The 17042-nt window shown below is 37.6% G+C and overlaps 1 protein-coding gene across 2 annotated transcripts in view; it reads right to left on the minus strand.

The window, feature by feature from the left end:
- Positions 1–17042, minus strand: part of wars2 (tryptophanyl tRNA synthetase 2, mitochondrial) — a 63328-nt gene that overhangs the window by 403 nt on the left and 45883 nt on the right. For both annotated transcript variants that reach the window (XM_061970532.2, XM_061970531.2), the window contains exons 3-6: positions 8348–8428; positions 8023–8105; positions 5412–5530; positions 1–547 (exon numbers count right to left, since the gene is read on the minus strand). The exon at positions 1–547 is cut by the window's left edge and continues 403 nt beyond it. In XM_061970532.2, the coding sequence (XP_061826516.2) occupies positions 99–547; positions 5412–5530; positions 8023–8105; positions 8348–8428 (732 nt within the window). In that variant the 3' untranslated portion in view covers positions 1–98. The remainder of the gene's footprint in view (positions 548–5411; positions 5531–8022; positions 8106–8347; positions 8429–17042) is intronic.

Here is a 17042-nt window from a genome sequence, read left to right on the forward strand (position 1 = left end):
TATTGTAACTAAAACATGTGTTTTCTTCCATGACGCAATATAATAATTGCTTTTAGAGCAAACAGGAAGTGATGTTCCTCAAAGGAGTCATTGAGCTTTCAACACAAGCCCACCCTGCGCCTGACTTCCTGTAGCGTGGGCGCGGCCAGCTGGCGAGCGCGGTGGCGTCCCTCGGCCAGCACGGCCTCCAGGTGAGGACGCTCCGCCCTCAGCCTCAGCACCTCCTCCCGTATGGGCGCCAGCCGCCGGATGACCGCCTCGGCGACCACGGCCTTGTACGCCCCCGTGTCCAGGCCCCGGGCCCGTGACACCGCCTCCTCCACGCCGATGGAAGCGGCGGCCGCGTGCATGCTCACCAGGTTGGACACGCCGGGCCGCGCCACCGGGTCGTAGGTCACCTCGGAGGTGAAGTCGGTGACGGCGCGGCGGATCTTCAGGGCAATGTCGTCGGGGGAGTCGGTGATGGCGATGGTGGCCGTGGCTTGGGGGTCCGATTTGGACATTTTGGCCGAGGGGTCGCGTAGGGACTTGACCTTTCGTGTGGCGCCTGCAGAGGACACGGGATGGACACTCTGATGATGATGATGATGGCAACAACCTCCCGAAACACGTGTGTCCCAGGCACCTCCTGCTTATTGTCAATTATTCACTCACAAACACATTATGATGGGACTGTCGCACGAGTGGCGTCGTAACGCTGCTTCGAAACACACCTGATCAGCCAGAGGATAAGAAGACGTAGCAGGAGGAATCAGTGTTGCCTACTTAGACGTATTGTTGGGGCGGCATAGCTTGGTTGGTAGAGTGGCCGTGCCAGCAACTCGAGGGTTCCAGGTTCGATTCCCGCTTCCGCCATCCTAGTCACTGCCTCCCACACTGGTTTAAATGTAACTTAGATATTGGGATTCACTATGTAAAGCTCTTTGAGTCACTAGAGAAAAGCGCTATATAAATAAAATTCACTTCATCTACTTGTTATATTCAGCCAGTTTTCAGATTGTTGGTTTTTTTTTGTTCTTTTTAAAAAGCAACTTATTTTTGGTGTTATTGTGCACTTTTGTATACATTTCACTCACAACCCCATGCATGCGCCACAGCCATTTATGCAAATTAGGACTCATCTCCCTCCACCATAAATAGATTGCAGTTCTGTGGGAAACAATGTAGATATTACACTAACATGCTTTGCTAAGATGTTAGCTTAGCATATATCTATCGACACCAATGGTTCTCAGTGTGTAAAGGATATCACCACATGGGCTCAGGAACACTTCAGAAAACCACTGTCGGTAACTACAGTTGGTCACTACATCTGTAAGTGCAAGTTAAAACTCTACTATGCAAAGCCAAAGCCATTTATCACCAACACCCAGAAATGCTGTGCCTGAGCTCATCTAAGATGGACTGATACAAAGTGGAAAAGTGTTCTGTGGTCTGACGAGTCCACATTTCAAATTGTTTTTGGGAACTGTGGACGTCGTGTCCTCCAGAACAAAGAGGAAAAGTACCATCCGGATTGTTCTAGGCACAAAGTTCGAAAGCCAGCATCTGTGATGGCGTGGAGTTGTAATAGTGCCCAAGACATGGGTAACTTACACATCTGTGAAGGCACCATTAATGCTGAAAGGTACATACAGGTTTTGGAGCAACATATGTTGCCCTCCAAGCAACGTTATCATGGACGCCCCTGCTTATTTCAGCAAGACATTGCCAAGCCACATGTTACAACAGCGTGGCTTCATACTAGACTGGCCTGCCTGTAGTCCAGACCTGTCTCCCATTGAAAATGTGTGGCGCAATATACACACACATATATATACAGGTAAAAGCCAGTAAATTAGAATATTTTGAAAAACTTGATTTATTTCAGTAATTGCATTCAAAAGGTGTAACTTGTACATTATATTTATTCATTGCACACAGACTGATGCATTCAAATGTTTATTTCATTTAATTTTGATGATTTGAAGTGGCAACAAATGAAAATTCAAAATTCCGTGTGTCACAAAATTAGAATATTACTTAAGGCTAATACAAAAAAGGGATTTTTAGAAATGTTGGCCAACTGAAAAGTATGAAAATGAAAAATATGAGCATGTACAATACTCAATACTTGGTTGGAGCTCCTTTTGCCTCAATTACTGCGTTAATGCGGCGTGGCATGGAGTCGATGAGTTTCTGGCACTGCTCAGGTGTTATGAGAGCCCAGGTTGCTCTGATAGTGGCCTTCAACTCTTCTGCGTTTTTGGGTCTGGCATTCTGCATCTTCCTTTTCACAATACCCCACAGATTTTCTATAAGGCTAAGGTCAGGGGAGTTGGCGGGCCAATTTAGAACAGAAATACCATGGTCCGTAAACCAGGCACGGGTAGATTTTGCGCTGTGTGCAGGCGCCAAGTCCTGTTGGAACTTGAAATCTCCATCTCCATAGAGCAGGTCAGCAGCAGGAAGCATGAAGTGCTCTAAAACTTGCTGGTAGACGGCTGCGTTGACCCTGGATCTCAGGAAACAGAGTGGACCGACACCAGCAGATGACATGGCACCCCAAACCATCACCCAACCATGCAAATTTTGCATTTCCTTTGGAAATCGAGGTCCCAGAGTCTGGAGGAAGACAGGAGAGGCACAAGATCCACGTTGCCTGAAGTCTAGTGTAAAGTTTCCACCATCAGTGATGGTTTGGGGTGCCATGTCATCTGCTGGTGTCGGTCCACTCTGTTTCCTGAGATCCAGGGTCAACGCGGCCGTCTACCAGCAAGTTTTAGAGCACTTCATGCTTCCTGCTGCTGACCTGCTCTATGGAGATGGAGATTTCAAGTTCCAACAGGACTTGGCGCCTGCACACAGCGCAAAATCTACCCGTGCCTGGTTTACGGACCATGGTATTTCTGTTCTAAATTGGTCCGCCAACTCCCCTGACCTTAGCCCCATAGAAAATCTGTGGGGTATTGTGAAAAGGAAGATGCAGAATGCCAGACCCAAAAACGCAGAAGAGTTGAAGGCCACTATCAGAGCAACCTGGGCTCTCATAACACCTGAGCAGTGCCAGAAACTCATCGACTCCATGCCACGCCGCATTAACGCAGTAATTGAGGCAAAAGGAGCTCCAACCAAGTATTGAGTATTGTACTTGCTCATATTTTTCATTTTCATACTTTTCAGTTGGCCAACATTTCTAAAAATCCCTTTTTTGTATTAGCCTTAAGTAATATTCTAATTTTGTGACACACGGAATTTTGGATTTTCATTTGTTGCCACTTCAAATCATCAAAATTAAATGAAATAAACATTTGAATGCATCAGTCTGTGTGCAATGAATAAATATAATGTACAAGTTACACCTTTTGAATGCAATTACTGAAATAAATCAAGTTTTTCAAAATATTCTAATTTACTGGCTTTTACCTGTATATATATATATATATATATATATATAGTGTGTGTATATATATATATATATATATATATATATATATATATATATATATATCAATATATATATATATATACACACACTCACACTGTATATATATATATATATATATATATATTTTTTTTTTTTTAATATATATATATACTGTATATATATATATTTATTTTTTTTAAATTGTATTTATTTATTTTTTATTAGGGCTGCAACTAATCGATTAAATCGATTAAAAAAATAGTTGGCGATTAATTTAGTCATCGATTCGTTGGATCTATGCTATGCGCATGTGCAGAAGCTACTTTTATTTTATTTTATTTTTTTATAAACCTTTATTTATAAACTGCAACATTTACAAACAGCTGAGAAACAATAATCAAAATAAGTATGGTGCCAGTATGCTGTTTTTTTTCAATAAAATACTGGAAAGGATAGAAATGTAGTTTGTCTCTTTTATCCGATTATTAATCGAAGTAATAATCGACAGATTAATCGATTATCAAATTAGTTGTTAGTTGCAGCCCTAATATATATATATATATATATATATATATATATATATATATATATATATATATATATACACACATATATACATATACACAAAAAAATATATATATATTTATAAATATAAATATATGTATATATATATATATATATATATATATATATATATATATATATATATATATACATACACATATATACACACACGCACACACACATATATACATATATATACATACATATATATATATATATACACATACATATATATACACATACATACATATATATGCATGAATATATACACACACACACGACTATTTAAGAAGCGCTGCATTAAAGGGATTTTTCTCGGGGACATAAATGTGTCACGCCCCCCTAAAGTGAATGTTTATATATTTATCTATATTTGTCAAAACAAACGCAATTCTTCTATTGCCTCGCACACCCCAAACATAGCACCATTAGAGATGATTTGAGTAATTTTAATGTACAGAACATGGCTGTTTTCCTTAGCAGTCATCAAGTCTTCTATATTGAAGGCCAGGAGTCCACCAGGCCCCTTGAGGACCTGCTGGTGGCCATCTTGCAAGAGGCTGCACATCTTTGTGAGTTCATCTCATTTGAAATATCACAGGAAGCTTTGATTTGCCTCCCAAAAAGGAAGGAAGGGAAGGCTGGTGACCTCAGATGAGAAGAAGTCCAATCAATCAGACGTGAAGTCACAATTATCACTATCGGCTTCACAAAGGCTTCTTTAATCAACACTGCACGCACCGCCGACGCCATCTTTAGCTTTTACGACACAAAAACGCTCTCTTCTTTGCGCCTTTGTGTGTGTTGTGATGTTGTGTTGACCATGTGTGTTTGATTGGAAAGCTTTTCAGCGAGTGTTTAAAAAAAGATCTGTGTAATTAAAAGTCATCATCATAAAAAACTTCCAGTACCAAATACTGCCTGGTTGTCACCAGCTAACAAAAAAATTACATACAAAATAAATAAAAAGTAGAATTCTGAAAGGTTTCAACAATATTTATTGTCGAAGTGTACTGGAAAGACTTAATACACAATTACATTAAATAAAGTGAAATTGTACAAGGCATTTTTAAATCTTGCTTAATATAGATTTTTTGTTGTTGCATAAAATACATTATACACTAAATATGTATGTATATATATATATATATATATATATATATATATATATATATATATATATATATATATATATATATTATGACCAAATTGTTGAATGAATATTATTATGAACTAAATCTATCAGACATGTGTGATCCACATGTATGTAAATATTTTATTCTCTTAAAAATAACATTTAAAAACTAAATTGTCATTTTGTCACAAAGACTTTCTTCATTGGTCACTTTTACCCAGGAGTATTTTTAAAATACCTTATATTTGACACATTGTGAATGAAGCAAAGTTGTGTGTGTGTGTGTGTGTGTGTGTGTGTGCTTACTAAGTAAGGCGCGGGGCTCGGGGAAGACTTCCCCGTAGCGCTTGTTAAAGATGCGAGCCAGATCCTGGGTCAGCTCCAGATGCTGGATCTGGTCCTCACCAACAGGAACATGTGTGGACCTCATGACAGGATCCAGAAGAGAAGACAACATGAGTCTTATTTTATTTAAATATATATATAAATATATATATACATATACACACATACATACATACATACATACATATATGTATATATATATATATATATATATATATATATATATATATATATATATATATATATATATATATATACACACACATACATACATATATACATACATACATATATATATGCACACACGCACAAGCACACACGTTTATACATATTTACACACACACACACACACACACACACACACAGACACATATATACATATATATATATATATATATACATAAATATACTGTGTATATATATATATATACATATATATAAATACACACATACATAAATATACTGTTTATATATATATATATATATACATAAATATATATACACACATATACATAAATATACTGTATATATACATATATATATATATATATATATATATATACACACATACATACATACTACATACATATATATACATACATATATATACTGTATATACATACATATAAATATATATATACCGTATTTTCCGCACTATAAGGCGCACCGGATTATTAGCCGCACCTTCAATGAATTACATATTTCATAACTTTGTCCACCAATAAGACGCCCCGGATTATAAGCCGCGCCTACGCTGCGCTAAAGGGAATGTCAAAAAAACAGTCAGATAGTTCAGTCAAACTTTAATAATATATTGAAAACCAGCGTTCTAACAACTCTGTCCCAAAATGTACGCAAATGTGCAATCACAAACATAGTAAAATTCAAAATGGTGTAGAGCAATAGCAACATAATGTTGCTCGAACGTTAATGTCACAACACACAAAATAAACATAGCGCTCACCTTCTGAAGTTACTCTTCATTCGTAAATCCTTCGAATTCTTCGTCTTCGGTGTCCGAATTGAAAAGTTGCGCAAGCGTGGGATCCAAAATGGCCGGTTCCGTCTCGTCGAAGTCATCGGAGTCAGTGTCGCTGTTGTTGTCCAGTAGTTCTGTGAATCCTGCCTTCCGGAAAGCTCGGACCACAGTTGTGACCGAAATATCTGCCCAGGCATTTACGATCCACTGGCAAATGTTGGCGTATGTCGTCCGGCGCTGTCTGCCCGTCTTAGTGAAGGTGTGTTCGCCTTCGGAGCTGTGTGAAAAAAGCCACCCGGCCTCTTCGCGTAAACTTCCCTTAACCACTCGCTCATCTTTTCTTCATCCATCCATCCCTTCGAGTTAGCTTTTATGATGACGCCGGCTGGAAAGGTCTCTTTTGGCAAGGTCTTCCTTTTGAATATCACCATGGGTGGAAGTTAGCATGGCAAGCTAGAACCACAGTGAAGGATGACTTCTCATTCCCTGTGGTGCGAATATTCACCGTACGTGCTCCCGTTCCACAGTGCGGTTCACAGGAATATCAGTTGCTGTGAAATACGGTAGTAATCCGTGTGCGGATGGAGAGATTGCGTCTTTTTATGAACCGGATCCTTGTCGCTTAGTAGGAGCCATTTTGTGGTCTTTACAGATGTAAACAGGAAATGAAACGTACGGTGATATCCGCGCGTTTTTTCTTCTTCTTCCGGGGGCGGGTGGTTGCTTACAGTAGAAGAAGAAGCGCTTCCTGTTCTATGGGGGCGGGTGCTTTCCTTGGCGGTTGCTTGCGTAGAAGAAGAAGCGCTTCCTGTTCTACCGGGAAAAAAGATGGCGGCTGTTTACCGAAGTTGCGAGATCGAAACTTTATGAAAATGAATCGTAATAAAGCGCACCGGGTTATAAGGCGCACTGTCAGCTTTTGAGAAAATGTGTGGTTTTTAGGTGCGCCTTATAGTGCGGAAAATACGGTATATATATATACTGTATATACATACATAAATACACATATATACATACATACATACACATATATACATACATACATATACACACACACGCACACACACACACACACACACACACACACACACACACACACACACACATACATATATATATATATATATATATATATATATATATGCACACTCACACAAGCACACGTGTTTTTACATATTTACACACACATACATATATACATTAATATATATATACACACATATACATAAATATACTGTATATATATACTATATATGTCTTAATAAGATTATCCAAAAAATAGTGCTCGATAGAGATGAAATAGTATTGAGGGAACCCCTCATGAAACAGGCCTGTAGAGATGAAGTAGTCTTGTGATTTTTCCCCACACATACATACATACATACATACATACATACATACATACATACATACATACATATATATATATATATATACGCACATGATACCACACGCAAGTAAACGCGCTGCAGGACTGCTTGCATCGCACGTGATATCACACGCAAGTAAACACGCTGCAGGACCGCCTGTGTCGCACATGATCCGACTGACGTCTGATCTCAGTATCGGACAGGGACACCACACAGGTCTCACCTGTAGAGCAGAATGTCTGCCGCCTGCAGGACAGGATACGTGTAGAGGCCGACGCTGCCTTCGTTCTTCTGCTGGCTTTTCACCTGCAAGACAAAGGTGGTGGAGGGGAAGAAGAAGAATAAAAAAGCTATAAAACGGCCAACAAGGACATTGGAGAAGGTATTTGATGGGAGTAGAAAAATATTATTTGCAACTATTATTAACTTGTTTATATTAGTTCTACAGTACATTACAGTCAAAAGTATTGAGACAGGCTCCACCTCCATGTGAAAAGATGCTGACTCAGTACATTTTGTGTGTGTGTGTGTGTGTGTGTCAGTCCAACCTTCCACTGGGGCAGGTGTCGAAGGCGGGGCATGCTGGTCAGGCACCCGAGGATCCAGGCGAGTTCAGCGTGCTCGGGCACCTGGGGGGTGGGGGAGGACAAATTATCTAAAATGAGCAGCGTGGACTTGCAATGCACACTACTTTTATGATATTGTGCCACGTGTTTATGTCGATGGCCAGGGTTTTACTTCAGCATCAGAATCCCGCGGAGAGACTAAAGCCAACAAGATGACGTGTTGGAGGAGTCCACAATGGGGGAGTATCATCGTATGACCCCCCCTCGTGCGCAGGTGTCCAAAGTGTTTGAATGTCCAGGGTGAGTGGATGTTGGAACACTTCAAATCGGATGAGAAATGTGGGATACGCAGTCGGTCGTATTTTTCCCACTCACTGTCTACGGGGAGAAAATTACCGGGAAACCTGGAATTTTGTTACAAGGAAAACATGTTTTGTGTTGGATCTATGTGAAGGGTAGTGTGGGGGGATGGTTTAAATGTCGGATTCGGGTTTAAAAAATGCAAAACATTTTGAGAAATGTTCCTACTCATTTGAATGGGAATTCCCTGGACATTTTGGGAAATTTTGAAAATATTGATACTAGCACAATTGTCCTAGATGATATGAATTGGTTGGTGTTAGAATTTTTTTTGAAAAGGTTGAACAATGTTGATGTAGTAACAGTTTGAATTTAACTGGGTATTTCGGAATTTTGGGGAAAACCGGGAATTTTTGAAAATATTGATACTAGCACAATTGTCCTAGATCATATGAATTGGTTGGTGTTGGAATTTTTTGAAAAGGTTGAACAATGTTGACGTAGTAACAGTTTGAACTTAAATGGGTATTTCGAAATGTGTTTTTTTGTTGTTGTTTTTTTAACATGGAATGGAAAAAAAAAAAAAAAAAAAAAAAAAAAAAAAAATATATATATATATATATATATATATATTTATTTATGTATTTTTTATTTTTTCATAAATAGTGTTAAAAAATTGTAAAATGTTTTTTTTAATATTTTTTACTTAAATGTGTAGCTTAACTTCAGATCTATCCATTTATAGTACTTTTTAAAAAATAAAAAATAAATAAATACATAAATACATATATATATACATATATATATATATATATATATATATATATATATATATATATATATAATTTTGGTGGAAGTGTTTTTTTTTTTTTTAAACATGGAATGAAAAAAAATATATATATATCGAAAAAGAAAAAAAAAAAAAAAAAAAATATATATATATATATATATATATATATATATATATATATATATATATATATATAAAAATAAATAAAGGTACTATAAATGGATGGATCTTAAGTTAAGCTACACATTTAAGTAAAAAATATAAAAAACACTTTACAATTTTTTAACACTTTTATAGGTAGGATGTTTTGGATTCCCTGAAACCTTTAGTGGGATTTTTTTTTTTTTAATCAAAAAACTGTCATTGCTAAGAATAATAAAAAATAATACAAATAATAATAAATCAAAATCAATGTTGTTCAGAATTATTGACCTATTTAAGTCTACAATTACTTCATATCAAATATTACACTTTGAAATATTTTGGGGGGGAAATACTGCATGTTTTGAGTGACAAAAAGGGCATAAAAAAACAAAAAAAAAAACAACAACTTATAATCGACAGATATATCTGAAATTAATCTAAAGATTTAAGTGTTAAAAGTAAGTAAAAAAAAAAAGAAAAAAGTATGACTTATTTTTAACACTTTTATTAGTGGGACCCTTTTGGATCCCTGAAAATTCTAGTGGGATTTTTTTAAACTGTCACTGCTCAAAAAATAATGTTGAATCAAAATGAATATTGTTATGAATTATTGCTTCAATTGTGTCATTACTAATATTCCTCTTTGAAATTTTTTCGGGGGGGGGGAAATATTTTACATTTTGTTTTTGCATTAAAAAAACAGTTTTTGGGGTTTCCCCCCTCACAAAAACAGCATAAAACATTTAAAAAAACACTTTATATTGACGGATAACTCTGAAGTTGAACTCGAGATTCAAGCATTAAAAGTTAAATAAATAAATAAATAATATACGACTCATCTTTAACACGTTTATGAATGGGGCCCGTTTGGATCCCTAAGAACATTAGTGTGATTTTTTTATTTATTTTTTTGCTTTTAACACTTAGACCCTATTTGGTGCCTGGGACCAAAAAAGAGAGGAGCCCTAGAGGTCATAAAACATTACCAATATGGCCCCAACAGCGTGTGGCCCTCACTGGTAAAAAATGTGGACACTCCTGTTCTAGCGCCTCCAAGTGGCAGACCAGCGTACTGCGTCATCACAGGTGCAATGCCATATTTCTATGAGACACGTGCTGTGTTGAGCTGGACAAAAATGTTGTGGTGATTAAAAACACTTTGTGCACATGCATAACAACACAATAATATGTTTTATCCATGAAGACATTTCAAGAAGTCTGTGTTGTCGGGAAATATCCTCCCACTGCGGCAAATTAAAGTTTATGGATGCTGGCTCTCCTGACATCCTCTCTTGTCACTTGATGCGCGCGGTGCGTTGTGGGAATGACGTCAACGTCCGATAGCTGGGACTTGAGTCATGTGAACGCTCCAAAGTAGACATTATTATTAGGTACATGTAGTGCAATGGGTCTGCTTTTACAAGAATGTTATTATTGCTGCTTTAACATGCTTTTCAATCATTATATTACTAATACTATTCCCTCAATGTTGATATTTTATTCATTTATATTTAATTTTCTACTATTATTCCCTCAATGTTGTTATTTTATTCATTTATATTTAATTTTCTACTAGTATTCCCTCAATGTTATTTTATCCATCCATCCATCCATTTTCTACCCCTTTGTCCCTTTCGGTGTTGTGTGGGGTGCTGGAGCCTATCTCAGCTGCATTTCGGGCGGAAGGCCGGGTACACCCTGGACAAGTCGCCACATCATCACAGGGCCAACACAGATAGACAGACAACATTCACACTCACATTCACACACTAGGGCCAATTTAGTGTTGCCAATCAACCTATCCCCAGGTGCATGTTTTATTCATTTATATTAAATGTTCTACTATTATTCCCTCAATGTTATTTTATTCATTTATATTTAATTTTCTACTATTATTCCCTCAATGTTGTTATTTTATTCCTTTATATTTAATTTTCTACTAGTATTCCCTCAATGTTATTTTATTAATTTATATTTAATTTTCTACCACTATTCCCTCAATGTTATTACTTTACTCATTTATATTTAATTTTCTACTATTATTCCCTCAATGTTATTATTTTACTCATTTATATTTAATTTTCTACTATTATTCCCTTAATGTTATTATTCTATTCATTTATATTTACATTTTCTACTAATATTCCCTCAATGTTATTATTTTATTTATATATATTTAAAACATTTTTTTTAAAGCGCTGTGAATCTTTGGGCACCACACGATTCGATTCTTGGGTGTAACGATTCGATTTAGAATCGTTTCTCGATTCAAAGTCAATTCTATTTTTAATAACATTGGGTGCTATGAATAACTACATTCCTCCATAAAATAGATAAACAGCTCGGATCAATTTCTATTTTACCTGGTAAAGTATCCAACACTTCTCTTTTCTAAGGTAAATTTGATTTGATTTGTCTGAGTGGCTGGACAGGACAAAAAAAAATAAATAAATATATATATATATATATATATATATATATATACACATTTTTTTTTTTTTTTATTATTTTTTTTTTTTATTGATTAAGAAGCGTTAACAAGAATCGCGATTCAGTCATTAATTTTTTTTGGACACCCCTAATTTTGTACACAGTTTGTTTTAGATGGCGTTAATTTTAGTTATTCTCCAGTGTGGACGCCTAAAAGATGCCATGTATTTTTTTTTATTGTCAATAGTGCTGTGTGTGCTTCTGTGCTTGTGTGTTTGTGTGTGTGCGTGCACTAAGAAAAAAAAATAAAAAAATGCTGAAGTAGAATGAAACTTTTTATAAACAGGTTGCAGGTTAGGAAAGCTTCCTCTCGTTGCATGGAGATAGCCTAAACATGTATTTTTAAGAAATAATAATTATTAAAAAAACTTTGGAAAACATTTTTGGGCGAATTTTTGTTTTTTTAAAGGCCTACTGAAACCCACTACTACCGACCACGCAGTCTGATAGTTTATATATCAATGATGAAATCTTAACATTGCAACACATGCCAATACGGTTTAGTTTACTAAAGTGCAATTTTAAATTTTGCGCGAAATATCCTGCTGAAAATGTCTCGGTATGATTTCAGCGCGTGACGTCACGGATTGTAGAGGACATTTTGGGACAGCGTGGTGGCCAGCTATTAAGTCGTCTGTTTTCATCGCAAAATTCCACAGTATTCTGGACATCTGTGTTGGTGAATCTTTTGCAATTTGTTCAATGAACAATGGAGACAGCAAAGAAGAAAGCTGTAGGTGGGAAGCGGTGTATTGCGGCGGACTGCAGCAACACAAACACAGCTGGTGTTTCATTGTTTACATTCCCGAAAGATGACAGTCAAGCTTTACCATTGGCCTGTGGAGAACTGGGACAACAGAGACTCTTACCAGGAGGACTTTGAGTTGGATGCGCAGACGCGGTACCGTGAGTACGCATGCAGCTGCGGCTTCCAAACATTTGATTGCTTGCCCGTACGTGCTTGCCGCTATGTGCATGTCACGTACGTAACTTTGGGGACTTTGGGGAAATATATGTGCTGTATGAACTTTGGGGAGGTGAATGGTACTTTGGGCTGTGGGATTGAGTGTGTTGTGCAGGTGTTTGAGTTGTATTGGCGGGTTATATGGACGGGAGGGAGGAGGTATTTGTTATGCGGGATTAATTTGTGGCATATTAAATATAAGCCTGGTTGTGTTGTGGCTAATAGAGTATATATATGTGTTGTGTTTATTTACTGTTTTAGTCATTCCCAGCTGAATATCAGGCTCCACCCGCCTCTAACAGCATCTTCCCTATCTGAATCGCTCCCACTGCCCTCTAGTCCTTCACTCTCACTTTCCTCATCCACGAATCTTTCATCCTTGCTCAAATTAATGGGGAAATCGTTGCTTTTTCGGTCCGAATCGCTCTCGCTGCTGGTGGCCATGATTGTAAACAATGTGCAGATGTGAGGAGCTCCACAACCTGTGACGTCACGCGCATATCGTCTGCTACTTCCGGTACAGGCAAGGCTTTTTTATCAGCGACCAAAAGTTGCAAACTTTATTGTCGATGTTCTCTACTAAATCCTTTCAGCAAAAATATGGCAATATCGCGAAATGATCAAGTATGACACATAGAATGGACCTGTTATCCCCGTTTAAATAAGAAAATCACATTACAGTAGGCCTTTAAATCAATATTTCAAAATTATGAACTGATTCAAAATCGGAATACATAAGAATCGCCATTCGAACATTAGTCCATTTTTTGTGCACCCCGACTAAACCACGCTAATACTGCACCACTATAGCCGTGCTCACCCTTCAGAGCACAGCTGTAATCAACTTCAGGACTCGTTCGGACGTGTGCGTGATTCTGTGTTGAGGGAACTTTGCAGCTAAACATGTATAAAAATAATGTGTGTGTGAGGGTGTGTGTGTGTGTGTGTGTGTGTGTGTGTGTGAGAGAGAGAAAACACAGTAGCGGACCTACAAATTGTCCCCTTGTGAGGAAGTAAAGAAAACACAGAGATCATCGCAGGGAGAAACCAAACAGCTGTTCCGATTTTCCCCGCTTTGTCGTCGCCGTCAACTTAAAGCTGATATTTGCAATTTGCAATTCTCCGTCCTCCGCGGGGATTCTTTTATGTGGCTGTAGCGCCACTTCTTGGCGGCTTATGTTTGTGTGTCTTTCCAGCCTCACTCTGTGTGTGTGTGTGTGTGTGTGTGTGTGTGTGTGTGTGTGTGTGTGTGTGTGTGTGTGTGTGTGTGTGTGTGTGTGTGTGTAAGAATCAAACCAGCGCTTTGTGGCATGCTCGCATGTCAGCAGGTAAACACACTTCAGTAAAATAAACAAAGATGGCTGAAAGACTCCATGGTGGACTCGGTAAGTGACGAGGGGCATGGGCTAGGACAGGGGTCGGCAAACCGCAGCTTACTTGCTGAACCCCCCAATTTTCCCGCACAACAGAACAAACACCCAGAATCCCATGCAGCCCTGACTCTTGCGGGCTACATTATACACCCCTGCTACCACCAAACCCCCCCCCCCCCCCCCTTCCTTTATGCGTCGGTTGAGGTTAGCGGGGTTTGGTGTGTGTGTGTGTGTGTGTGTGGGGGGGGGGGGGGGGGGGGGGTTGTGTATAATGTAGCCCGGAAGAGTTAAGGCTGTATGGGATTCTGGGTATTTGTCCTGTTGTGTTTATGTTGTGTTACGGTGCAGATGTTCTCCCGAAATGTGTTTGTCATTCTTGTTTGGTGTGGGTTCACAGTGTGGCGCATTATTAGTAAGAGTGTTATAGTTTTTCTTTTATACCGCCACCGCTAGTGTAACCTGTGTGGTTGTTGACCAAGTATGCCTTGCTGTCGCCTACGTGAGCAAGCGGAAACATCCTACAACGTGTTGCTGATCAGTAACACTTATTGTAGTGGGTGCTATATGCTGTACCATCACGGCACGCATGACGTTGGCAAGCGCCATTCATTTAAAACCCGCGTGCCGCACCAGCTTCCAGATTCCATATAAAGGTGTGGGCAGCGTATCTGAGACCCCTGGTTTATACATAGCACAAAGCAATAAAAAAAACGTTGTATGCAGTGTTATTTCATTTAAAATTTCAAAAAAAATTTGCGGCTCCCATTGTTTTCTATAATTTGCGAAACTGGACAAAATGGCTCTTTGACTGGTAAAGGTTGCCGACCCCTGGGCTAGGAGGTGTGGCTGAAAACTGTGTCTCGATATAAGTGTTTTATATCGGTTCATATCATTAACTATTGATATTTTTTATGACCTATGAAAAAAATTTAATTTAATTTGAAATGTAACCTTCCTCTCGTTATAATCCCCTCAGCTATTAAGGCAGAAAGAAATGTCAACACAAGCATGGAAAACACTCAAACAATGTAAACAAAATATTAAAATCACATTGAACACTTAACAATAAGCTGTTAAAATGTAAGAATATGTAAGAAATGCTTAATAAAGGGTAAGAAAATAGTGCAAAGTGTGAAAATGTAAACATAGAGAAACCTGAGAAGACCTATTTTTTGCAGGTTTAGTGGCAGGAAGTTACAGCTGTGCTCTAAAGGGTGAGCGTGGCTAAGGTGGTGCGGTATCAGCGGTCTTGGTAGGGACGAGTGCACAAATATATCGATTTACGTCTGAATCGCAATTCCTATTCATAACGATTCTAAATTGATTTATAGTTTCCATACTCACGCTTTCTTGCGACGAAGAACGAAAAAAAAAAAAGATATTCCATTTTATCGAACGCATGTTTTATTGATTTTGATTTTGTGTCTATCGCAATATGTATTGATATCGTTTTATTACCCAACCCTACGCTAACAAAAGTATTGCGAATCCACTTACAGTAGAGAAAGGATTCATATGGCCCCATCACCGGGTGGATCTCGCATGTGAGAAAGAAAGGGCGGGCGTTTATCAATTTGCAATGCAGTCCGCTGAAAATGATGGAAAGTGCCACTCTACATAGCAACTGATGCTGTGATCAAAGTAGGAATTGCCACAAAACACATTTTAAGATATTCAACACTTCAGTGCAGGCGTGTCCAAACTTTTTGACTGAGGGGCCGCATTGGCCAGGGGCCGAAAGCCACCTGCATGCAATATATATATATATATATATATATATATATATATATATATATATATATTTATATATATATATATATATATATATATATATATATATATATATATATATATATATATATATATATATATATATTTATATTAACACTTTACAACCAGTAAGCCATTAACTAAGAGTCTTCCCTCAATAACCTGAGAATTATTGCTTATTAGTAACCCTAACCCTTATATGTTCCCCTAGTGTCCAAATAACTCTAAATTAAGTCTTTGTTACTTAGAATATGTTCCCCATACTAAAGTGTTACCATATATATATATATATATATATATATATATATATATATATATATATATATATATATATATATATACAAACCCCGTTTCCATATGAGTTGGGAAATTGTGTTAGATGTAAATATAAACGGAATACAATGATTTGCAAATCCTTTTCAACCCATATTCAGTTGAATATGCTACAAAGACAACATATTTGATGTTCGAACTGATAAACTTTTTTTTGTTGTTGCAAATAATCATTAACTTTAGAATTAAATGCCAGCAACACGTGCCAAAGAAGTTGGGAAAGGTGGCAATAAATACTGATAAAGTTGAGGAATGCTCATCAAACACTTATTTGGAACATCCCACAGGTGAACAGGCAAATTGGGAACAGGTGGGTGCCATGATTGGGTATAAAAGTAGATTCCATGAAATGCTTAGTCATTCACAAACAAGGACGGGGCGAGGGTCACCACTTTGTCAACAAATGCGTGAGCAAATTGTTGAACAGTTTAAGAACAACATTTCTCAAGCAGCTATTGCAAGGAATTTAGGGATTTCTACGGTCCGTAATATCATCAAAGGGTTCAGAGAATC

The sequence above is a fragment of the Nerophis lumbriciformis genome, linkage group LG13 (assembly GCF_033978685.3).
Source record: "Nerophis lumbriciformis linkage group LG13, RoL_Nlum_v2.1, whole genome shotgun sequence".
NCBI lineage: Eukaryota > Metazoa > Chordata > Actinopteri > Syngnathiformes > Syngnathidae > Nerophis > Nerophis lumbriciformis.